This window comes from Mugil cephalus, chromosome 11, assembly GCF_022458985.1.
Source record: "Mugil cephalus isolate CIBA_MC_2020 chromosome 11, CIBA_Mcephalus_1.1, whole genome shotgun sequence".
Classification (NCBI taxonomy): Eukaryota; Metazoa; Chordata; class Actinopteri; order Mugiliformes; family Mugilidae; genus Mugil; species Mugil cephalus.
In genome coordinates, this window is record NC_061780.1 from 1,123,879 (window position 1) to 1,150,821 (window position 26,943).

At 39.1% G+C, this 26,943-nt stretch overlaps 1 protein-coding gene across 2 annotated transcripts; it reads left to right on the forward strand.

The window, feature by feature from the left end:
• Nucleotides 1–835: 835 nt before the first annotated feature.
• dpy19l1l (dpy-19-like 1, like (H. sapiens)) lies at nt 836–26,894 on the forward strand. Of its 2 annotated transcripts, XM_047599235.1 has the most exons (22): nt 836–1,232; nt 1,606–1,630; nt 1,721–1,808; nt 4,299–4,436; nt 5,339–5,459; nt 7,800–7,893; nt 8,110–8,167; nt 9,063–9,154; nt 10,028–10,127; nt 11,676–11,753; nt 13,605–13,691; nt 13,805–13,864; nt 14,352–14,432; nt 15,081–15,182; nt 17,147–17,218; nt 18,785–18,864; nt 19,001–19,025; nt 19,620–19,739; nt 19,873–20,047; nt 23,566–23,665; nt 24,255–24,380; nt 24,479–26,894. In XM_047599235.1, the coding sequence occupies exons 1-22, from the start codon at nt 1,010–1,012 to the stop codon at nt 24,636–24,638; spliced, it is 2,205 nt and encodes a 734-aa protein (XP_047455191.1). In that variant the 5' UTR covers nt 836–1,009; the 3' UTR covers nt 24,639–26,894. The 2 variants fall into 2 exon arrangements, with proteins under 2 accessions (XP_047455191.1, XP_047455192.1); XM_047599236.1 differs by lacking the exon at nt 14,352–14,432.
• The last annotated feature ends 49 nt before the right edge of the window (nt 26,895–26,943 follow it).

The window sequence follows — 26,943 nt, forward strand, 5'->3', positions numbered from 1 at the left end:
AGTTGGTAATAGTTGTATATGAAAGTAGGTGGAGTGAATATGTGACATGAGAAATATTTAAGTAGTAAGAAATGATACTGGCGTTCTGTCTGTGCCATCCTGTGTAAAATACTCTGGTCAGTGTTATATCAGTCACACTAGGCTTATTTCTACAACGATAATCATGATGTCAGCTGTAATTTACATCTTTGTTATAGATACATGATTTATAAATTTCATAGATTTAACTGTCATAGTCTAACTTTTATAACTAGCACAAACTAGTGCTAGTTATAAAAGTTAGACTATGACATGTCAATGAATGTGGCGTCTACGCTTTATTACTGGTATGTTTATTAGCTCCTACCTGGCGTTGCTGCACCATTTCAGTTCATACTACCTACCTGGACAGGTGTGAAAAGCTCAGCCAGTGTGGATAGCCCACTCATCTGCATTACATTTTGTTGTGCATGCATCAGTGAATAAATAAATAAATAAATAGCATTTATGACATTTAATTATTTATGCCATATATCTGTAGTTATTCATTTATTTATTTATTTTTTATTGTGCAAAACTGGTCCTCCATACATGTACTCCGGCTTCCTTCCACTGTCCAAAGACATGCTCGTTAGGTTCATTGGCGATTCTAGATTGGCCGTGAGTGTGAATAGTTGTTTTTCTATGTTAGCTCTGCGGAGACCTGTCCAGGGTGTACTCCTCCTCTCGCCCGGTGATGGCTGGGATAGACTCCAGTTATAGTTATAGTTATTTCCTCACTGCTGTGTTTTTAATACAGTACACTAATGTCTTTACGTTGTGTGGTTGCCATAGTTACTGCCAGAAGCTCTTTGCAGTGTCGCCAAACGGCCAATAGGGGGCATGGCCAGGCACCACTCAGGTAGTAAAAGGGGCAGATCCGAGGACCAGATACGAGCAGCGGAGGAGTCTGTGTGAGCTCAACTCACACCCCTCGCTCTTCTCAGCGGCCCCTCGCTCCGTACTACAACCTCCGCTCCTCCTGGACGCCATGGTGGCTAAAAACAGAAAACAGACCGGGAAGAGTCCGGCTACCCAGGCGGACCGCGACAAGAGCCCGCTCGTCTCGCCTCCTGGCAAAAGTAATGTTCGGCGATCAGGCAAGGAGGGCAAAGCCTTCAGCAGTCCGCATTCAAACGGGCTTTCAGGCATCAGACACAAGCTCGGGCTAACTCCGTCTGCGGTCGTGAAGCTGGGCATCACTCTTCTCCTCGGTGAGTTAGCCTGCTAGCCTCAAGCTAACTGGAGCTAGCGGTTGTTAAGATGAGGAGCATTAGCGGTTCCGCTATAACTAAGTTGTCTCTATTCAGTCTGTGGTCATCTCCAGCAGCGACCAGTGTTTGCTAACGTTAGCTCACCCAGACGCCAGCTCTGCTTCTTCGGCTTCTTGTTGCTGCTCTTCATTGAAATCATTGTTCTTTTCTGCTATTGTGACACATCGACTGTACACGTGTTGCAAAGTTCAAGCCCTGATTTCTCCTCCTAATGACCACGTCTTCGGTCCGGTGTGTTTAACTGGCGTATGGTATGGTAAACAATGAAATAATATTTGAGCACCAGTGAAAGTTAATTATTCTCTCTCCACAGCTGCTCTGACTGGATACCTGCACTGGTAATCTGCTCTACTACACCTACGATTTTATTACTCGTGCATACTGTTGTGTTTTCTTCTTGCTCACCTATTTGTCCTCCTGTCGACCAGGCATCACCTCTCACAACTGTTTGAGAATGACAGGCACTTTTCACACCTGTCTAACCTGGAAAAGGAAATGGCCTTTCGAACAGAGATGGTAAATAATTCTTGTTTTTATTCGCATGTTTGCAACATTGTTTTCAAACGGATCACTCTTCTTCCTTATGGCAGGTACTCTTAGAAGAGGTACTGTGTAAAAGAAAAAAAAGCAGGCATCAAGAATCTTGATGCCAATTCATTGCATTGTGTGTAAAATGTCACATTAAATGAGAAACACATCACAATTTTTGCAGCCCAAACTGATGTCAAGTGCCTTTTTTTGTCCAACAAACAGTCCTTTATCCACACAGCACGATCAACCATAACATTATGTCTGGCAGGTCAAGTAGATAACACCGATTCATGTGGGTTTCATGGCACCTGTCAGAAAGTGGGATATATCAGGCAGCAAGTGAATATTTTGTCCTCAAGTTGCTCATGGTCTTCAGTGATCAGTTCTTATATAAAGTGGCCCACAAAAGGAAAACCTGTGAACTAGTGTCCAAAGCTCACTGCTGCACATGGGAATCGAAGGCTGGCCTGCATTGTGTAATCTAACAGACGGGCTACTGCAGCCTAAATTGGTGCCAGACCATCACAGTTTGATTTGTATGTGGCTGTTTGACTGCAGATCCATTCAGGTGAGCTTCAGAACTGGAAGCCCAAAGTGGTCTGGTCTGAAGAGTCATGTTTAATCTTGCATTGTGGACGGGCGCTATCAATGCATAGCGACTGCTGATGCACTGATAGATTAGATCAGATTAGATTTTGCAGACACTTGTGAAGCATTCAGTGTCCAGTAGCTTTATCATATAGAATACAATAATAATAATGAAACTAGAATAGTCCAGTTCAGATTCTGTTATTTAGTTACTAATTTCACTCTCATAATATTAAAATGTAAATTTCTGTAATTTGTATTATATATTAAGTATTGTAAAAAAAAAAAAAAAATGAGCGAACAAGATTTTCTGAGACGGCAGTTGTGGTATAATGCGTTTATTCTTTGAGTTTACTATGAATTTATAGGTTCATTTATAGTAATGTCATCCAACCTAATTCTAGCTGGTGATGAACCGTGATGCAAGGTACATTTATTCTGAAAGAACACGGTACAGGACTCCAACATGGATTGTAAAATGGCACCAGTTTTCCTCATTGAACTTTGCTTGTCCTTGGTAGGGAGGTTTTCAACACCTTGGAGAATTTCGATTTAGTATGTCTCAGTGTCTTCTGCCTCTTTGTGTAATCCCATATAATATTTGTTACAGGACTCCTCATTCTTCATCTGGCTTAAGATAGAATTTAATGACTTTAGACATATTTCTGCATGCAGTTGTTTCTGTCCTTCTGCAGAATGGATTTTAGAGTCACTTGGTGGTTGGGAATCTAAACATCTACATTGCCTTAAACCAATAGTGTTGAATGCTATTTGAGGGAGGGTTAATAATTGTCAGCTGATAGCTGATGCTCTGACAAAACAAGAGAGACTGAGAGATAAATTACTTTAATGACTGTATCTTATTCTTTAATGATTATGGTATCTTTCCAGAGGTATTCATCTTTTCACTTCTAAGAGCCACTGTCCAACAGACAATGGGAGATCTGATTTAATGATCTGATAGTTCTAACCATTGCTTGACCGAAACAGAAACATTCAGTATTTATCATTGTCCTTAAAGGTTAGCTCTTAGGAAATTTCTCAGTCGCAGGTATTTGAAAAAATCTTGGTCAGGTAGTTGATATTTCAGTTTTAACTGCTGAAAAGACATGAAAATCCCTATAGCAGTGTTCCAATCAAGTGATACCCTTTTGAATTGATTGTTTTTTTTTCTTCATCTCAATTCACATACTTCTTCAGTCATTTTTCCATGAAAACCAATTCCACCGTGTTGAATAAGCACGGAGATCTACTGCATCAAAGGGACAAAGGGAAAGGCCCTTGCTAAGCTGTTTCAACAAATTATCAGAGTGTGTGATGTACACAGTATGTACAGCATGTGTGTGTCATGGTGAAATAAATAGCACATTGCGTCAGACTGCTGCAACATATAAACAGCTTGTCACTCGTATTTTACATTCCACCCTATCATATTCTGCCTTGCATCTCCGTATGTCTCGATACCCATGCTGAACATGGGTATTGAGCTCACAATTCAGTGATTATTACATTGATTTTCAAGTGTCTTAAATCTATAATTTATAATGAAATCAGTTTTTTTTAAAAGGTAGTTATTTGCTCAAGTATGTTGAGTTAAAAAAATAAAAATGGTTCATATATTATAAATATGTTTCAGTCCTAACCACTGCCTTTTTCTCGGCCAACTCCTGCTCTTTGATACCAAATGGGATGCAAGCGACTGCCACCTCCTGAGCCTGTGAATGTTTTTCAATGACTCCTTTTCTGAATCATTTGTTGTTATATTTGCTGCTTCTCTCTTTCTCACTGTATAATTCTGGTTCGACTCTCTTCGTCTTTTCAGGTTTTCCCTTGTTCTCCACGTAGCTTCTCTCATTTGTGTAAATTCTGTAATATTTTTGATTCCAGGGTTTGTACTATTCCTACTACAAGACCATTATTGAAGCTCCTTCTTTCCTGGACGGCCTCCACATGGTCATGAACGATCGTCTGACAGAGTATCCCCTGGTTATTAACACGCTGAAGAGATTCAATCTTTATCCAGAGGTAACGTCAGTTTTGCCATGCGAGTTGTTTTCATTGTGAAAGCATTGCTTATCTGACCTTGCACATATATTATCTGCTGCTCTCAGACTAAAAGGATCCAAAACTTGAGATAGTCATTAGTAAAAATTATTTATTACTGCAATGGTTTTATAGAGAGAGGCTAAATATGCAGTTAATTATTTGCTTCAAGCAAAGCCAGGATTAATAGTCGGTTTATTGTGTGTTGTAATTTTATCATGAAGAAGTATTTCAGCTTTCTAGTTAGTCAGTTTATAAAAAGGGAACTGTTAGTAAGAGAAAGTTAACTAGATTCCCTACATTTGTATGGTGTTTGAAAATAGCTAATCTAGACTCTTAGAGGACATTGAGTTTTAGTTGTGCTGTGGATTTTCACATATGTGTTGACAGTGGACAAAGAGACCGCAGTGATGTTAATGGAACTGAAATATTAAGCTTTTGTTTTTGTTAAGTCAATTTGTACATTATAGTATCTGGTGTAACTTCCTTGTACAGCAGCTAAATGTCTCAGGGACTTTAGGACATTCCAGTCCAGTACTGCTTCAGTTCTGAGATGATGGTGGGTTCCTCACATGAACTACTAGCTTCAGGTCCTTGCACAACATTTCTATTGGATTAAGTTCTATTTTGTTGTGCACATGCATGCATGTGAGAGGAAAAGTATTTATGGTTAAATATGCTAGATAAAGACAGATCTAGCTGCAGAATGCATTTTTTTGTTGATGGTTCCGAAATCGTCTTAACTGAGAAAAGTGGCTGTAACCCGGTAACTTAACAGCATCTGTACAGTGGGAATCCTGTCTGTACTCAGAGACAACACGACAGAAGGATCCTTTCAAATGTGGTGTTTAAACAAGTTTTCACTGCACGCCTCTTCTCCCCAGGTGGTCCTGGCTAGCTGGTACAGACTGTATACTGGTGTAATGGGCTACTTTGGGATTCCCACCAAGATGTGCTGGTCCATCAACAGAGGAGAGGGACTCACTCCGGTGGACAGCTGTGAGGGTAAGGGCTGTCGCCGTGGAACCACAATCTACAAACACGCTGTTTGTACAGTTGTACCTCCAAAACAGGTGTGACTAATCAAATAATGGACGTGGGCCCTCTGAGGGTGTCCTGTGGTGTCTGGAAACACAATGTTGTTAGTGGGGGCCTTTAGATCCTATGATTTGATGGCAGGGGCCTCTGTGGATCACCAAAGAGATACTTGATCAGTTTGAGATCTAGTGAATTTGGAGGTCAGGTCAACACCTTGTGCTGTTCCTCATGTTTTTTGGGTTGTTCCTAAACTGTTTTTGTGTGTTGTCTTGGTGAAGCCTGACACAGGAGACAAGGGAACAGCTTTAATTTCTAGCCTTATCCTAATAACAGTGAACAATAATAATAATAATAATAATAATAATAATAATAATAATAATAATATAAGTCCACACTGTGTTTTTCCAGCTTTGTGCCTGTCACCCACACATGTCTATTCATTAATAAAAGTCTTAATATTCACGTGTGATGGAGAAACCTATGTACGTTTCAGTCAATTCAACAGACTGTGGATCATTTAATCAATTCATTTTCACCTCTGCAGTCATTTAAAAGGAAAAAACTGAACTGAGATTAAGAAAACAGACTTCCCCCATTATATGATAACAAACTGGTTGAACAGTAGGCAGGCGAAACACAGCAAGAGTGCCATAATGATTACTACTGTAGCACTGAGGGAAAGAAAAATACTTTTAACAAGTAACACACAAACAATTTTTCAAAATGTTTGCAACAGCATTTCAGAGAAGGGTTTACAACTGACAGTAAACAAGCACAGGCTGTTGTCAGCTTTCCTTTGTGGAACTGCAATCTCTGTTTTGGTCTGTGTAATTAGTGAGTGTAAGCACCCCAGGGTCAATGTACCCAGCTGTTTTCATAGTTGTTTACACCGACCTGACACAAGCCCGCCTTGCATTTCCTGTAACTGTCAGTCAGTTATTTTTGTGAAATATCAGAACGATACAGGGAAGTTGATATTACATGTTGAGGCTGAGCCATTGTTCAAGCAAGATTCTTTTTCTGTTCAGTCTGATTTACCATCACATCGTGATGATGAAGCAGCTCCTCATAATGTCACCGCACTGTCATTTACCTTGTTAATCATCACAGCCTCATCAGTTTGTTCAGTGTACCTGCTAATTTAGGTGGCAACATCGCAGAGAGGAAGTCATTGGATGCTGCTAAAAATATGCCAGATGTCAGTTCATTTAACTGTGTGGGGACACAAAGTTCATTTGTTCTCATGAAAACTATATCTATTTGACAGATATCAGAGAACACATTGAGAAACTCACATTGAGATGTTCTGTATTAAAAAGAGTTTTATTGTATTATCCCAGTAAAAACCCAGAAAACCGAATTTATGATCTCTTTTGTTAAGTATATGACATAAGCCACTGCACCACCAGTCTACTATTTAAAATGTTAGTCTTCGATGTTTTTCACCTTTTTGTTTTGCACGTTACAATGCCTGTTGTAGATGTTTTAGATTTGTTTAGTGTCCACATATAAGCTTCTCATTAAAACCAAATTATTCTCCTTTGGTCTCATCTGTCCGCAGAATATTTTCCGACTTGTCTGGGTTGTCAAACTTGATGTTGATCAAGCTGCAGATCAAGCAGAAATGTTGTTCTTGGAGAACATTTTCGTTGAGCTCTCCACTCTGTCATGTATATCATTGTTTAGTGTTCTCCTGATGGTTGAGCTATCAATATTAATTGATTAATATTGATTAGCCAATGTGAGAAATGCCTTTAGTTGCTATATAATATTGGCTCATTTTCCTGGATAAACAAATCCCAAAGTGTAATGTTTCTGTTCCATTAATTTAATTGGGTTATCTTTGTCTACATCTGCTGATGCTTTGAGTCATTTTTGTACAAAAAGTATAGAAAAGTCTGGGTATTGCCAGAGTAAGTGACACTGTATACACAATATGTACAACATACAGTAATCCTTTGTACCAAAATCGTACTAACTGTGTAGTAACACTTGTTCACACCTGTGGCTCCACGTGTCTCAAGTTACTACTTGAGATCTGATCTCAGACTTAAGCAAATGAACACAGACATCATTATTTTGCAAACAGCTGATGTTTGTAGTGGCTCTCTATCTACTGCTGTGTTAGAACCACGCAACAAGCTGTTGCGTTTCATCGTCCGATACAATAAAAATTCTAGTACAGTATAAGCTGTGGAGTCTCTCTGACTTAATGAAAGCTTTATTTCCGTCATTATCAGGTGAGTCAATTGGTAACAGTGCCTTGGATAAAGGCTCAATACATCGTCTGTTTGTTGTGCATTTCAGGGATGGGTGACCCAGCATATTTCTACGTTGCCTGTGTGTTCCTGCTTAATGGTGTGATGATGAGCCTGTTCTTCATTTATGGTGCTTACCTCAGGTAACTCCACCCGTGTCCATCTTCATCTCCTGTCAGGCTTACATGGGCATCAGTGAGACAAGAAGGATTTATTTTTATGGCCCATCTCAGCAATGAGCTGTCAGCCATTGAACATTTGTCTCCTGTCTCTGCCAGAATTATGGTTTGGAAACATCAGATGGAAGATAACCTCTCTCATCTGATATTACCATTTCCTTTCATTTTGTTTCCCTCTAGTGGTAGTCGACTGGGCGGCATTGTTACCACCATGTGTTTTTTCTTCAATCATGGTGAGGTGAGTGTGCTGACTTACTATCTGTAAGCAAATGTTGGAACTTTACTTGAAACTACAGCTCGACACAGTTGGCTTACAGTAAGTGTAAGCTTCTGAAATGTGTAAAACTCATAATAAAAAAGCACTCAGCCAAGCAGAGGGTGTTTAATGAGGAATCATTGAAGCCCACAAAGGAGCTTAGAGCCGGTTTTGGCTGGCACTTAGTTCTAAGCTCAGACCCACCTCCTTCTTTCCAGTTTCCTCCAAAAAAATAGCAAGTTGCTACTCTGTATTTTGGACGAGTGCAAGATTGGTTTTTGGCAACAGTTTGAACTTTCACTTTTGTTGGAGGAAGCTATGTTGCCACAAACCACCCCTGCACGCATTGGTGTGTTTTGAGATGACAAACACATGTTGGACTGTAGGGTTAAGAGATTGTTCCTTCTCTATCCGTAGCCTATGTCATGGTCTGACATACATTTTAACTACATGTTGCTACAATGTAGACATTCATACCTTTATTGGTATGAAATGTATTTCCTCATCCCTGCCTCTGTTATCAGACAAGCACAGAAAATTCCTCCTTCCGCCTCCTACGCACCATCTGCTCAGATGTCTTCTTTCTTTTGTGTCAGGCAGTGATTTCAACAGAAGTCATTGTTTAACATTTCTAAGTTGCTCTGTTGCCACTGACTTACATGTTCAGCTCCAACAGAATTCCACTGAGCTTTTGCAGCACTTGCAGTATATTTTGCTCCTATGAAATACCATTAAACAGTATTAAATAACTAGGTTTCTTATTAAGCTTCTAAGAAATAAAGTATCTGTGAATGTCTTGCTCTGTTTTTTTTTTCTTGTTTTTTTTCTATTCGATCTCATATTAATTAGTTCTTTTTCATTGTGTGGTTTCATTCAGAGCACTCGCGTGATGTGGACTCCACCTCTGAGGGAGAGCTTTGCCTACCCCTTCCTTGTCTTGCAGATGCTCCTTCTCACTTATATCCTGCGGTATTAAACTCAAGCATATTCATATACATATTCATTGTTGGAACATAAAAGCACAGAAATCTTCCTGTATTTAATCCCATTTTATTTTTTTTTTAATTTGATAATGAAAATTGAATTATTTTGGACAAATCTTAAGTTATTTAGAGCAATGGTAAAACAGATGTGCTACCAGCAAACACTCACAGAGTTCTTTATTAAGGAGACTTTACAAATACTCAATTTCATCTCAAAGCGGCCTCAGTTCTTGATGTCATGGGTTCTACAAGATGTTGGAAACATTCTTCACGTCATTTCTACAGATTTGTCATCTTCACTTTTATGCTGCAAATCACCATCTGACTAAACTGTAGTGAACGCTGTTGTGATAATCCAGGTGATCAGCAGCTTCCGAAATATTCACTAATCTCATTTGTTGATGAAGCTCCTGACATGTAGCTACATGATTGTTGGCGTTTCATTGACATGTAATAGTTATGCTGGTGTTCTTAATATAGCTCTAATAAGTGTACATCTCATAAAAGCTACATCTTCTTAACTACAATATTTTATAATGCATTGGTTTGGTATTCACACGTTTAATCTGACTTAAGTAAGTAAGTAAAGCACACTACCGTTTGTAAGAGTTATGCTGTCTCTTGTAATTAGTGGAGGGAAGCTAATGGTGAGCTAAAATCACTTGTCACACAGAAACCCGCTGTAAAACACCTTTTTGTTGCCTGAGAACCATGCGTGAATCTTCTACCATCAGTGTGACACATTTCTAATATTTGCTTATTACATAATCAGGTTTTTACAGTACTCACAATGAGGCTAAATGAGTATATCTTCCCAGGAGCTTAATCTCTGGCTACTTTTTCTCCTTTCTCTTCCCAGGACACGGAACCCGAACAGGACAGCCATGGTTGCTCTGGGTGTCTCCAATTTGTGCTTTATGCTGCCTTGGCAGTTTGCCCAGTTTGTGCTGCTTACCCAGGTAAACAAGAGGGAGAGCATGTGGCAGCAACATTAAGAGGAAAACGGGAGTACAATAGAGATGTGGAGAGAAGAAACAAAAGAAGGTGCCAAGAGCTCAGATGTTTGGAAAATAAATGAAGACACAGGCAAGACTGCAAGAGAGGGAGGAATTCAAGGAATAAATAAGAAAAACATACACAGGAATTCCAAAAAATATCTTAACTGGAATTGTTGAGACTGTGAGATGAACACAAGTTTAAGCGTGTACGCTGAGAGATGGAACAAAGGTTAAAACTGTGACTCCAGAACAAGCAGGCCACTCCTGTGTGTTTGGCAACAGTTTAGCACATACTGATGCAGTTCCCTAAGGCCTCTGCTGCTTTAGTGCAGGGATTTTAACAAACCTTGTTTATTCACAGCTATTATGTTTTTGTTTAACTCATGTAAGCTGCTAATTGAACCCACTGCTTCATCCACTGCAAACATAAAGCCAACCAAGGCCAAATATGTCCACCCACACTATTTAGTCATCCGCCCCATCGGTTTGTCTGCCTCCATATAGAGTTAGATGTCAGGATTCAAACATTTTAGCACAATTACAAGCTTTCCTGCCTGCAGTGTTTTCTAGTAAACTTCATATCTTAGTATTTGTAAGTAAATATACAAATTAAAAGTGAGCCAACGCAGTAATTGTTGACTTTTACTGAATTTAATTTTAAACGAGCAGTACATAGGCTAATTTATACATACTTTTACAGGTTGGTTAATAAAATTTACATACATTCTGTTTAAAAACATAAAACAAAAAAGGTTTCCTACAACTGACTGATTAATAATCATGCTTCCATGTTCTCTCTTGTGTGATACTACACTGCGATCCCAAAGAATAAATATGAAAACATGAAGTTTACAAAAATTTACATAATACATTTAGAAATATTAGGTTTACAGTTGCCAGAAAACAGATGCCAGTTAGGAGATGAGTAACAAAGGTCCCTGGAAAGAGCAGGTGCCAAACAGAAGTACCCCGACGTGTATTCACCTTGGAATCATTGTAATTTGAGTTGAATCTTCGCAGTTCCAGTGCAGTAGCATGCTGTCATCGGTTTATAACTTCTTGACATGCGCTGTGATATACTGTTCTTTCGGGACAAATCCTTTCAGAAAGCTTTTTACATGACACACTGTCATATACAATGACAAATGCCCACTCCTTCTGTTCACATGTGACGTTGTCCTTAGGGAAGAACTGAAAATCATATAGCTCTTATAGACCTGCACCACCAGAGTGAGTGGCAAAACATTCTAAATACAACACTATATAGATTTGGGATTATAAATGTAGTCTACATTTTACTGTATGTGTATTTATTGTCCATTGTATCTTCTTCTTGAAGATGCAGTTCCTCACATTGGAGCAAAACCTTTTACTTTCTGCTCCAACACTTAAAAAGGAGACTTTCTTTTTAGTTGTGGATATAAAACATTGACCACTATCTTCACCTGGTTATGAGTCTCAAGAGTGTTGTTAAGGTTGTTTGTTTTAGTTTTTTTGTTTGTTTTCCAGGTGGCTTCCCTGTTTGCTTCGTACATCCTGGGTTATCTAGCCGCGGCCAAGATGCAGTCCATCTTAGTCACTCATATGGTACAGTAGACTACCTTGCTAATTGTATATATTTCTCAGTACTACTGTGCATGCATTTGCTAAGCTGTTCAGGGTAAAAAGCACTTGATTTGGGCTTTCTCTTGTTCTCTTGGACTGTGCCCAGCAGAAGTGAAAGTTTTTTTTTCCAGCTTCTGTCCTCTGAGCTCTTACATTCCCTGCTGCAGTTATATTTATCTCACTCAGCTTCTCAACCAAGAAAATTTCACGAGCCACGAGGACACCAGTACGGGCAGGGATGACTTTCTTTAGCACCAATACCACTCTGCATACACAAGTGCCTTTCCAGCCAAAGTCTGAGGATGTGCAGGCAACTTATTTCCCACTGCCAAGGACAAAAGTACATCTGTATTAATGTGAGAATGTGCAGAGCTGTTTGTGTCTGGGTGTGTTTGTTCTGACCGTTCTATGCATTCTTTCCCCCTAATCCTCTCAGCATGCCAGGCTGTTAGCCAGGGCCTGTGCACTCCCCAGATAAGGAAAAAGGCCTTTGTGGTAAGATCTTAGAGATTTGTGTCAGAGAAAGGCATATGGCTCTGCATAATTTAGAGAGCGAAGCAGTGATGACTTTGGCTGTGTGTGTTTAGAAAAGATTAGATACACAACTGGACGTGTGTGTCCTCTATGACCTACAGCATCGTTAATGAGTCTGAGGAGTACAACTTCGCTTAGAATGTTTACACATACGTTGGGCTGTAAGTCTTGGAAATAATGAAAATTGACAACAACGGTTTATTATATTACAAAATGACACATAGAAATTCACTCAGAATAATCGGATAATAAATCTTGGTGAACATCTGGCACCAGGATGTGCTGTGAGAAGAAGGGGAGCTATTGGAGGCAGTGTGATGCTTTGGGCAATGTTCTGCTGGGAAACCTTGGGTCCTACCATCCATGTGGATGTTACTTTAACACATAACACCTACCTAAGCATTGTTGCAGACCCTGTTAACCCTTTTATGGTGGCCTCTTTCAGCACAATAATGTTCCCTGCCACTAAGCAAAAATGGTTGAGGACTGGTTTCAGGAGCAGTTTGAGGTGTTAACATGGCCTCTAGATTTCCAACATCTCAAACCAGTTGAGCATCTGCTCCACTTAACAACTTGCAGGACTTAAAGGATCTGCTGATAACCTTCAGCGGTCTAGAGGAGTGGTGTAATGGTGCAAGGCTGTTTTGGTGGCAAATGGTGGACCTACACAATGTTACAGTAAACAGGTGACCATAATGTTATGGCTCATCACTGTATTTCATTCAGCTGTTTGTTCATTAAATTTTGTTAACTGTTGAGAGGTCTGTCAAATGTCTGGAAGTGATTGAAAGCAGATCTGTGTTTAATGGCCTCAATATATGAATATTTATTCTACTTGAAATCCATTACAAACAGTTGTTCTTCTCACTGCTGCCTGAAGTATCCGGGTTGGTGATTACTGTTGACAAAATGCAGTCTATTCTGCTGTTCACAGTGGGATTAAGCATTAAAATTCGGTTGAGTGGGGATTATATTCTGCTAATCACTGTTTAATACATTGAGTGCTTTCAACAAGATTGACACACAATCTTATAATTGACTCTTGATTCGCTATAACCCAGACCACACTGCAGCTTTTGGGAGGCACAGATATCATTTGCAGTTGGCACTGAATATGGAAGTGAGTGCTTCGATGAGACCACTTGAAACCTAGAGGAGCTGGCTGAGTTCATAGCCAAGCCAGCACGTTCAGCATTATTTCTATTTACACAGACAGACCATGCTCAAACAGCAGGGCGGGACAACCGCGTGAATACGTCAGGACAGTGATGAATGACACCTCTCTCCTGCTTCCTGCAGATCACGCTCAGTGTTTGTTTCATCCTGATGTTTGGGAACTCCATGCTCCTTACGTCATTCTATGCCTCCTCTCTTGTCTCCATCTGGGTGAGTTCAGCCTTAGAGTTCAGTATACCAGTGTATGCACTCTGTGAATGATCAGATTAGTTTGGATGCTGTTTTTTATTCTGTTTCTTTATTTCTCTTTATTATTCTTTTAGGTGATCATTGCATTGAGGGATCGATTTGCTCAAGTCTTCAGACCTGGCATCGTCATCTGGGTATGAAGAATTTACTTTGCTCTATTTTTACATTTCATTGCACTGAGTACATGGCAAAGATGAAGTATAATTCTCTTGGGATGTTAATATGATGCAATATCTTTTAAATTTAAAGACAAAACAAGGAAAAAACAATGGAGGGAAAGAGGAGAAAAAAATTAAAAGTTTACATCAATTAGTGATGTCTTAACTGTGACGTTTCATTTGTGAGTTTTGCTCTTGCATTTTAAAATACTTAAGGTTCCTGTATCCTTACTTGGGTTTCTGTTGATTTGGTAGCCTTTATTTGGAAATGATAAGCTTTCAGAAGAACTAGGACAAAAGATCAGTCTATAACATTTTTTTTCACTGTGACCAGTCAGACAAATAGTTTACATAGCTGGCTCTTGACTCAGCATCTTCTAGGGGTCTTCATGACAGGGTCTTCCAGACAGTGTATGTTTATTTACCTAGTCTGCCAATCTGAGTGTCCTTCCTTCCTCTGCAGGTCATGCAGGGTCTAGCTTGGGTCATCGCCACTGTTCTGCTCAAATTCATGTTGTCCACAATCTTCGGTGCTTCAGATGATGTAAGCTATTTCATGTGTGCCTCAAAAAAACAATAGAATTTGTATTCGTTTGTGATAACTTTAGTGAAATTGTTAGAGATATAACAGTAGAAAAGTGCATGTTTACAAATGGACATGTTTAGTAATTGGACCAAAATGCTTTAATTGAGGTTGGCAATGTTTATCTTTTTATTTTACTGATTCAGTGGTCTGCAAAATAATTAACAACTCAGTGACAGTAGGAAGTGGAAATTGAAGTCGACTGCACAAAGTTCTATTTTCCTCAAAACAAATGACAGTTAAACTGCAAACACAGCCTTTATCTGAAGCCATCTGAAGCACCAACTCAAGATGATTGGTTTCATTGAAGAAAGGTGGTAAATAGACTGTGACATTAAGGCCATTGATGAGGCAAGGCAAATTTATTCACACAGGATAAATATTTTTTCACAAGGCCGTAGACTGATTTCTATGTAGGCTGTTGCTTAAATAAAGAGCTATGAACATAAAATATAGTCACTGTTATGAATATGACTGAAATGCAATGTGGTTCTAGTGAAACTAAGTCAAAACTTGACTGTCATATTTCAACATTATGATCATTTTCAAATCATTCAAGCATGTAAAAGTCGGGACAAGACTAAAATGCTACATGTATGTCTTGTCCAGGCTCACATCAGTGGACTAATCAAGTCCAAGTTCACGAGCTACAAGGACTTCCACACTCTGATGTACACATGTGCAGCTGAATTTGACTTCATGGAGTTGGAGGTAAGTTCTGTTCCTTACTTACATTACTGCCACTAAAAGTTTGTTGTGAAAATCTCTCTAAAGTTCTCAGTCATATTGTCTTAGTTACAGTGTTAGTTGCCCCCTTCCTGATTTCTTTTCACATATTTGTCACACTTAAATATTTCAGCTCAAACTAATTTAAATATTAGTCAAAGATAACACAAGTAAACACACAATGCAGTTTTTAAATTAAGGTTTTTATTATTAAGGGAAAAAAGGGGAAAAAAGTGAAAAGTGTGAAAGAGTGATTGGCTAAACATCCTGGTTGAGCCACCCTTAACAGCAACAACTGCACTCAAACGTTTGTGATAACTTGCAATGAGTCTTTTCCAGCGGTGTGGAGGAATGTTCGCCAACTCATCTTTTACAACAATTACAACAGAATTGTTGTAATTCAGCCACACTAAGGGATTTTCCAGCATGAACCTTCTTATTACGGTGATGTTACAGCATCTCAATAGGATTCAGATCAGGACTTTGAGTTCTTCATTTAGTTTTTCTTCAGTCATTCAGACTTGCTGGTGTGTTTTTGATCATCATCCTGCTGCAGAACCCAAGTGCGCTTCAGTTTGAGGTCACAAACAGCTGACTGGACATTCTCCTTCAGGATTTTTTGGTAAACAGCAGAATTCACGATTCTATTTATCACAAAAAGTCTCCACAAATCAGCAAGTATTTCCCCAAAAGTATTGAGGACCATCAAGATGTTTTCTGGCAAAACTGAGACCAGCCATGTTGTTTTTTTTTTTTCTTCTTGTGGTGGAGTCATGAACACTGACCTTAACTTAGACTAGTGAGGCACTTCTTTAGATGTTGTTGTGGGGTCTTTTATGACCTCTTGGATGAGTGGTTGCTGCTCCTGGGAAGGTTCACCACTGTCATGTTTTCTCTATTTGTGGATAATGGCTCTCACTGTGAGTCACTGGAGTTTTAGAGAATATTTTCTAAATAATAACAGTATTTGATAGAGCTCAAAAAGATTCTCTCACATTTGTCCTGAATTTCTTTGGATCTCAGCATGGTGTCTAGCTTTTGAGGATCTTTTCTCTACTTCACTTTGTCAGGCAGGTCATGTTGAAGTGATTTCTTGATTGAGAACAGGTGTGGCTAGAAAAATTGAATTCAGGTGTGTTAAACCACAGTTATTTTTTCATGTGAACACTATTTCACACAGGGTCATGCAGGTTTGGATTTTTTCCCCTTAATAAAAACCTTCATTTAAAAACAGCATTTTGTGTTTACTTGTGTTATCTTTGTCTTATATTTAAAAAAGTTTGAAGATCTGAAACAAATATACACACAAAATAAGTAATCAGGAAGGGAACAAACACTTTTTCATACCACTTTATGTGCTTGACAGTGGCCTGGTTTTGTGTTTATATTCTCTGCAGCACAAAGAGACCGATGCTTGCTTTTGCTGCTGTCAACCTTGACAAAAATACAATATATCAGCTACAGTTACTTCAGAATCCTTCTGAATAAGACCAGAAGGAGAGCACATTTGGCCTTTCGAAATTGCTTTCTCTGGTATTGAAGACCCATTTGAGCTCCTTAGATTCAAATTATGACGTTTTTTAAAATGTATCCAAACCAGTATGTTTAGTGTGCCTTTTATGCGCCGTCTTATATACTTCTCTCCTCTTACAGTTGTATTTATGTTGTATGTATTTATATATTGTACTTTATTTTGTGGGATTTGAAATGTATTGTAACTGTTCTCTCTTCTTTTCCTAAGTAGTTTTCAAGTGTTGTGTTTACATTTTAAAAATCACTTTGTTTTATTTTGTTTTGTATTTGGCTAGTGTGTCTATCACTTTAAAACACTTGGAATTTGAACGTATTATTAATTGACTGGAGTTGGGCACACACTGGAGTAGAAGTCAGATAGCTTTTCCTTGGTACCTTTCATCTCACTCTGTCTCTCTGCCCTTCTTCTTTCTCAGACTCCTGTACGTTATCTCAAAACGTTGCTGCTGCCCATCAATGTGCTGGTGGTGACTCTCATTGCAGGCAGAGTAAGTTTTCTGCTAGGGTTTGGCTTAGATTTGTTTCTAAAGCAACAGCACAAATGGGCCTACAGATTATTTGGTTTTCCTTTGCAATCTCATACTATGAAATCTCGAGAAAGAACCCCCTGCTCCTGTCTCCTGGCCTATGCAATGGAATTTTGAGTTCTGGCTTCCTTAGTTAATGTAGCCACTCTGTAGGCCTTTGATTCTGGCAGAGCTTATATTGCTTTTTAGAAGTTTTTGCACCCTTCAGAATGTTGTACATTTTGGTCTAAAATGTGAGAGAGGCCTTTAGTTGCTTAGAAGTTAACATTTGTGATTTGTTGATTCCAAACTCTTTAGAAATCTCCTTTGTCTGTGCCATCATACAATTCCACAATCATATGTTGTGAAGATCAGGCTGTGAAAAGTCAAATGACATCGAAATGGAGCAGTCAACAAAACCCAAGTCTGATTACATTGACTGGAAACACTTCTGAACACATGGACTCTAATTTGGCCTTGGATTTAACTCCTAGACGTGCGCTTAGTTGTGGACCTCACAGATATCAGCAGCTCAATTTCCTCAATATACAATTGATTTGATTGGGTTCCATTACTACTACTGTCAAAACTTAAGGTCACAAAAACATTTCAGTAAAGTATGAGCACACAGAAGGGATGTGAAGGCTAGCTAACTTGTTCATCCAACATTACATTATCTTTACATTACATTTGTTAGATGCTGTTACTGAAGTGCAGATTTGTATAGATCTAAGAAGTAGTTGGATAGAACCCAGCAGCAGAGCAATATTTTACATGGTGGAAAAATACTACACAGTGGTTTTGATAGATGATTTCAACTTGTTAGCTAGCTAGTTCATTAACACTAGCTAGAAAGACATGCAAATGATTGCATTGTTGATGCTAAAGCTCAGTTTTTTTTCTTTTATTTAAGAATCACATATTAGGTAATTGATACACATCAGAAATTGATATGCAGCTCTTGATATCTTCAGACATGTTTAGTTTATCAGACATTTTTAAACTGTAACATGGCTTCACAGTGCAAAAAAAACTATGAAAAAGGTCAAATGCACAAGACTGCATACAAAAAATGCACACAATGACCATAAAACAGTTTCTGAAAATCATCTGTGTAGTTTACTCCAGACACTGCTTCACTGCAGCAGGGAGACAGAGCAAGTTGTCTTATCAGCACTACACTTTCTACCTCTGTAACGCTTTGAATTCTCCTTTAGTTCTTTTTGTTTCATCTGCTTGGGAGTTGGCATATACATGTGTACATTAAAGCTTTTCAAAGGGAAGAATAGAGCGAATTATTCCTGATACATGTAACATGAAACACTTTTAGGTGAGAAATATGAGAGAAAAACGGTTTAAGGAACATCTTGTGCCTCGCCCACACGCCTTGAAGGTTCGAACTTGTGAATCAATTTGACAAAGTATGGCGTGCAGTACAAGAGGAAGCTTTTAGGGAAATCGCGTCTTGCAAAAATTCTTACAGTGCTGATGACATAACATAATAAAGATTATCCTTTGGATTTCATTCTAACCATTTGTCCTCTTCAGACTGTTCAGGATATACTCCGATCCCTGAGGCATGGAGGGAAGACATCTGTCAAGCCTGACGACGCGGATGAAGCTGCAGTGTAAGGCTTCCTCACTGGCCTGGTGTCACTGTCTTTAAATTGAATCTGTTGTAAATGGGAACTTGTATTATTTAGAAATAGAAATGGTTTAGTTCCGGATACTGACTTCACTATTCCTGTCTGTTCTGTCTTGCAGGTCTGAAATAGCTGCAAAAGGAGAGGTGAGAAAAACACTTTTGAGTAGCTTATTTAGTTAAATATATTCCGACATAGCCTTATCTTAGTCACACCACCATATGAACATAAAGGCATTTTACAGTTTTGTTCCCTTTTTCAGAATCTGCTTTAATTGATTAGATTTCTCCATTGCACTGAAGTCTGCTCAGTTGCCTTGTTCCTAAGTGAATTTCATCCTTCTCTCATTACAAAGAAATGAAAGCCAGTTTCCTTTCAGCTGTGAAATCCCACTCTGCTGCCTTTTGTCAGCCTTCTCCCAGCTGCTCCATGTCAGTTTTTGTGAAGTCTCTCCCTCGGCAACAAAATGTTCAGATGTTCACCCCCCAGCCACAGAGCGTGGAAGTTTGTCACGTAATGACTTTAATGTTTCAGTACATGTACTTAAGATCAAAGCATAACACAAATGTCATTATACAGCCTGTCCAGTAGATATAGCTTAGAGTTCACATGAAATTTATAATTGTAGGGGAGCTACCACTGGTTGAGGTTTGTAGTAGATGATGGTGGCCTTTTTTCTTGGTGTTACCTCTGTGTCTTCTGTCAGTTTTGATCAGATCTGTGAACTTGTCACTCTGTAGCTGGTGTACCACAGTCTGCAACTGGTGGCGTTTACTGTCCTGGCCATCCTCATCATGCGCCTGAAGCTCTTCTTAACGCCCCACATGAGCATCATGGCGTCACTGATCTGCTCCAAACAGGTGCGTTCCAAAAACACCATGCACTCCTTAAAAAAGATAGTTTTCTTACTATAAGTGTAGAGATTGTACACCTTTAAGTGATAAGAAAACATATTAAATTCTGTAACATGTCTTTCCTTCATCTTCCTGCTAGTTGTTTAGCTGGATTGGGGAGAAGCTTAAGCACCAAACTGTGGTTTTCGTAGTCCTGGCCATCATGGCCATTCAGGGAGTTGCCAACCTGCAGGCCCAGTGGGCAATCATCGGAGAATTCAGCAACTTGCCACAGGAGGAGCTACTGGACTGGATCCAGGACAACACCGCTCCAGGTAAGTGACATTGCTTGCTGTAGTTTGACAAATAATCCTGATTATGTTGTTCAAGATAATGAGATTTTCACATTGCGTTTACTGTAGAATTTGTCTTTACATATGAAAGAATAAGTGCAGTTCAGTGTGCCAAGAAGAAAGGATGGCCTCATGGATTAACTGACAACAGTTTACTGGTCAAGAGTCACTGATCTCTCAAAATACTTTTCGAGGTATAACTCAAGAATTTATGGCCTAATTATGACACATATGGAGCAATTTGCCTGTCGCACTATAAATGACATTCAGACAGTTCAGGCTCAGATGTCAAGTTAACAGTTTTGTAGACTTTGCTTTTGTATGCTCCCTAATGTTTCCAGGTGAAACTAACTCACCACAGGTCACCATCGTTACAACTCACTGACTTTCTTGGTCATTTAGCCTGTTCTTATGTGTACAATCCTGAACAAGCTAAAAGTATGACTTTGTGTAGGGCAGGGTGGCATACAGGTTCATACCAAATACCGTTATTGTTTTCAATATGATATGAATTCTTAATATAACAACATACCGTTGTATTTGATTACACAGCATGTGGAACACTGCGCTGCGAGACACTGTTTCAGGCTATTTTTATTGCAGCGCTTCTAAACACGCATGATGTGAATGGGTGTGACTGCGTCATTGCGAGGTGTGGTTAAGATGGAAAGTTCCGAAAAAAACAAGAAGACTTGTGCTAAAAAAGAGGCTCTAAGAGTCGTGAACGACCAGAGCCGGTTCACATTGTTGAGAGCCGATAATTTTTTTTTAATCTTTTTTTTCCTGTTCAAGCCAAATGTGATTGGTCAAGATATATGGTGGCGTCTGTGTGTCCACACTGAGCGGGGGAGGGAATGGGTTACACACAAGCAACACACAGAGCATGGAGCACAGGAATGGGAGGCCGAAACTACATGCATTAGAAACAGTAAGGAAAATTAGTTAACGAAAACGCACTTTACACTGGGGGTAAAAGCGGCGAAGGCGTTGGATGTGGGGGTGTAGGAGGGGTGTAGCCAGCTGCGAACGTTCCAGCAGGGCGGTCTGGCTCCCCCGAACCCAGGGTTCTCGTCAAAATTGTGTCATTTGTGTTGAAAGACCAATTTATGAATTCCATGATTTTTTTTAGTTTGGAGAGCAGTGCAGAGATAGTCTCTCAAAAGTATAGACAATAGACAGATGAGACGAGAGGAGCAAAGCAGGGAAGATAAGGGAGAGGAGAGGAAGAAAAATGTGACCGCCTTCATTGAGATCCTAGAGAAATTTGAGATGAGAGTTCAGAATGTCAGATTTTATTTCCTGGTATTTACATCTAGATGTGTTAAACAACTCGGGACATACCACCCTTTGTATGAACCCACCCAATTTTCAAGTGAGCAAAACGTGACTGACAGGTGTTTCTTGTTGACCAGGTGTTGCCTTTAAGGTTAATTGTTCAAACATTAAATAGCTATGCATGACTAGTCTACTATTTGGCCTAGGTTGAAAGTATGCATTTCTTGTTAAAGAGGATAAACCAACATGAAAAACAGAGAGCTGACCATGGGAGAAAAGCAAGCCATTTTCAAGCTGAGAAAACAAGGAAAATCAATCAGAGCCATTGTACAAACATTGGGCATAGGAAGCACAATTTGGAATGTTCTGAATAAGAAAGAAATTACTGGTGTACTGAGCAACAGACATCAAACAGGTTGGCCAAGGAAAACAACAGTAGTTGATGACAGAAATATTGTGAGAGCTGTGAAGAAAAACCCTAAAACATCAGTAAGTGACATCATCAACGACCTCCACAGTGCAGGGGTGAATGTATCACAATCCACTGTTCAAAGAAGATTCTGAGAGCAGAAATATAGAGGCCATACCAAAAGATGCAAACCACTCATCAGTAATAAGAATCGGAAGGCCAGATTGAAATTTGCAAAGAAGTACACAGATGAGCCACAAAAGTTCTGGAACACAATCTTATGGACTGATGACCAAGATTAATATCTACCAATGTAATGGAAAGTGTGGAGAAAGAAAGGAACTGCTTATGATCCGAAACTTACAAGCTCATCTGTGAAGCATGGTGGACGTAATGTCATGGCTTGGGCGTGCATGGCTGCTTCCGGAACAGGCTCATTAATATTTACTTATGATGTAACTGATGATGAAAACCGAAGTGTACACAAACTTTCTGAGAAATGCATCCAAACTAATCTGGAGGAATTTTATCATGCAGCAGGACTAGGGGTGTCACGATTACTCAATTTCACGATTAATCACGGTATTAAGTGCTACAATTAATTGATCGTAACGTTTCCTGAATACCGTCAGGCAGGTAGTATTCCAGAACCATAGTTAAGGGCAACTCAAACGGAACGAAAACAGAGTTACGCAACACCCACGCAGTGTTTCCAGCGGCGGGTTGCTAATCCTAAATCTTAGCCACCGCCCCTTCAAATGTCTCGGGTACTCGGAACTACTAGGGTAAACAACAGATAACCATCTTGCTCAGTATCTACTCAGGTGTATGTGTGTGCAAATACAAATATTGGATCATATAATTAGTAATATAATTATATTTTAGCATCAAAATATAGAAATAAACTTTAGAAGGAAACTTTAAGACCTTTAAGGAGTGTTCATGTGATTTTACATATGAATAGATATGTGAAATCAATCAACGCATAATAATCGTGATTATCGTAATGGCGTGATAAATTCTCTGACTCGAATCGTACTAAGGAAAAATGTAATGGTGACAACTCTAAGCAAGACAATGACCCAAAGCACACTGCCATACAAATGGTGATATATCCTAGGTTGTCACATCTAGATGTAAATACCAGGAAATAAAAGCTGACATTCTGAACTCTTGTCTTATACTCATCTTTTGATCTTAAACCCAAATGTCTTCAGTGAACAACAAAAACAAGGGAATTTGCCTTGTTGTTCCAATACTTTTGGAGGGGACTGTAAATAATGCTATTTAAATAATAAAAAATGGATGTAATGTAAGTCCATTAGTAATTCCCTTTACACTAAACACATAATTTGGTAATAAATTATTTAAGCAACAAAAAAATCTGATGAGCCAGTTCGGAGCCGAAAGAGCTGTCTCTTTTTAATGAGCTGAACCAAAAAATTTCCCATCACTACTAACACAGGCAAACCTGTTTTAATGCTAGTGTGGGATTATTCTACAATATTTCCTCATCATCACAGTAAAATAGTCCATCCTTAGTCAGTCAACTGCATTAATTCCTCTCTCAACAAGTTGAATATGTTTATGCATTGACTATGATCATACATAAAAAAAGCACCATGATATACTGTGATGCCATCAGATTTTTGAAAATACCGCAATATACATTTTTGGTCATACCTAGCCCTAACTTCATGACATGTAATATTTTCACTGTGAAATCAAAATGTTCACACCACTTTTAATTAACTTCACTACATGTTTATGCAGTGTGTATGCAGACAAACTAACATTTTGTGCGTGATTGATGCAGATTCTGTGTTTGCTGGAGCCATGCCCACCATGGCCAGCGTGAAGCTCTCCACAGGACGGCCCATTGTCAACCACCCGCACTATGAGGACGCTGGTCTGAGGTCAGTGGTGCTCCTAGGTGCTCTTATTATCAGATCAAAAAGAGGAAAAAGGTGATTTCAATGAGCAGTCTGGCAGCATATTTGGTAGAGAACTCTTCTTGTCAATATAACAGCTCATGATCATTTACGAGTTCCATTTGCTGCTAATTGGAGCATTGAACACTTTCTGCCCTGTTACCTTAAACTATGGCTTATTATTTAACTGCTGAATACTGCAAACCCAAAATGTTTGGTTAGGAAACGTGGTCCAGAGTTGCTCGATTGGGAACACGTTATGTCCCATCAAAGATCGGCTGGGCCAATCAACTTTTAACAGTGGTGTGGTCATACTTGTCATACTTTTGAGCGCCATGGAGCTGTGTTTACAACACAACCACACTGATTGGTTGCAGGACTATCCACTTGCCTGCAGAGATACAGCACATTTTCTGCATTTTAGCTGAAACACGCATAATGGCAAAATCCATAAAGTGTGATTCAGATTATGATAAGAATTAAGCCTGGCTATGCCACGCTAGTATAGCTTATGAAATATGATTGAAGTTGTCCTCCCTCTAGTAGTTTGTGACGCTATATGTTTCTCTCAAAGGGAGAGAACCAAACTGGTCTACTCCATGTACAGCCGCATGTCCGGAGAGACCGTGAAGAGGAATCTGATGAAGCTGGGAGTGGACTTCTTTGTCCTGGAGGATTCTTGGTGCACCAGGAGAACCAGGTACTTCAACATCACAATTGACCTCACACAGGAGAGAACACATACAGTGTAAAAATGGTTCTTATATCTTTTTATCTCATCCCTCTTTTCTTCTCTAGGCCTGGGTGCAGCATGCCAGAGATCTGGGATGTTGAGGATCCGCAAAATGTTGGTAAAGTTCCCCTTTGCAACCACATGTCCAGGAACTCAAGACCCCACTTCACCACAGTCTTTTCAAATGACATTTATAAAGTTCTCAAAGTCCCCAAAGTCAGATAACAGTGTTGGACAGTGTGGTAAACCTGTTCTTTCCACCACTTCTTGCCACTTTTTACTTTCCAAAACACCTACAGTTCCACTGATTCACTGAGCGGTGGTCTAATATTTGGTTGGATACGCCACAATGGAGTCTGACAACTCTTGTTGGCCTCACAGTTGTCAGTAAGTCTGGTTCTCATCACTCTTATTTCTGCATCTTTCTTGTTTTCTCATTCTTGCCCCAGTGCAAGCCAGAAGCTATTGTAGCTCTTCATCTAGCTGTTGCATCACTTCTGTTACTTAGAATAAGGTAACTTCTGTTACCTTATTTTAAGGGATGGCATTTATTCATCAGTATAGTTTTTTGTTTGTTTATTTTACCTTGAATTTTATTTTATTTTTAACCTTTGCTTCAGAAGTAAATTTTGTCTAGCAGGACCAATCAGTATTGTCCACATACTGTGAAGCAATACCTTTTGCAAACTTGACAAAAGATGACTTCTTCAATTGTTATGTACAGTGCTGATCTCTGAAAAGATTTTTTAGCAGTAGACTATTTTTATAATTTATTGGTGTGAGCATTTTTATGCAACTTTACGGTTATCTTGTTGAAGCAGATTGTGTTAAGAGTATTTTGGGAATCACTGGGTGAAAATTTTTGTGTTTCAAATCTTTTAATATTTTTAATACATATCATAAAGCAGTGGTGTCCGGACTGAATTCACTCAAGTAAAATTTCAATCAAATTCCGTTAATTTTTTGTGTATATGGCCAAACATATTAAAAAGAACAAACTGATTTCTCCAAAATATCCTGTAAAAACAGTTTTTGTAAATACCCAAATTGTTGTTTTGTAAAATACTGATGTACAGCCGTTAAAAGGTTCTGTTCTTCTTGAATGATTGTTTTCTGCCAAATCAAGTCTGTTATTAAAGCTGCTTATTAAGTGTACTGTAGCACATGAAGGATGTCTCTTTATCAACTTCTGCAACAGGCAATCCAAACTATTAGTAGCAGCAAAGTTGATTTCGTCCAGCAACATTAATTAGTGAATTTAGGGCCTGGACACTCAAATCTGACATACCGTTATCAAAAGCCGACTGTGACATTGCCTCTTGTCTCTTGTGTCTGGACCAAAAAGTTACACTTAACATCCCAGCAGGTGGCAGTAGTCTGTATTTATTATTGAAAAGTGGAAAACAGAAAACCTACTATGCGCCAGGAAGCTAGGAAGAGCTGTCATATAGAGATGGTGTCTCCTGATTCCTGCTGATCAGATGGTCTCTACACTTTGGACCATTTGTTTACGTTTTTCACATGCCTGTCTTCTCTTCTTATGCACTGGTTTGCTAAGCTGAGGTCAGAGGTCTGACCATTGCTAAAATTGTGGGATGCACCAGAGTGAAATGGGTTGATTGACTCTAACTAACAGACACACAAACGGCTGACCATCAGCTTATTGGAAGTGACAGACGATTCATATGCACGTGCATATGCAATAAAAATGTAGCTACGGGTAGGATGCTGTGGTCATGCTTATCATAAAAGCTGGGGAAACGGCTAGCCTGGCTCTGTCAGAAGGTCAAAAAACTACCTACCAGAGCTTAAATAAGCAGATTGTTACTACTACTGACTGATTAGCCATGGCATTGTAACTGCGTGTGTAGGTTAAAAATGAATCCATTTTTTTGGCTTTTTATCTGTACTAAATGATGAGATATGAGCAAAACTACTTTCATGTTTACACTTTTCACTTGAAAAGTGTAAAGGACTGCTGGACTAGCCTGAAGAGCCTCTGTAAAACCACATTTTCTGTGTTTTTGGTTGCTACAGATAATACTCAAGAGAAATATCCTAGGTGGTGTTAGGCAGATTTGTAGAATTGGACCATCTGCTTCCCATAGTTTTTTCAGTGTTTTTGCCATTCTAAAACAATCTACCTACTTGTTTAGCAGTAGCTTCATATTTATCAGACGGACACCAGAGTGGCATGAATCTTTTGAAAATGGGTCCAAACCTTCCCATTAGAAGGATGAGGCACCATGTTGTCAACATGCGCAATATTTAAAGAGTTTTCTGCTGGACTCTTTGTCCTGACAATTTTTTACTTATTAAATATTACTGTTCATACAGTCCACATGTCATCAGAACAGAGGACTTTGTGGTGTAGAAATGATATTGTGAGGCCTTGGTGTGTTTTGGATGTCTTTTACAATATTTGTCTATTTTGTCTGTTTTTTTTTTTTAAATAAATAAATGAAATGCTTGCCACAATCACCAATGATTTTATTTTATTTTTGTCTTAAGTTTAGATCTGGGGGAAAAT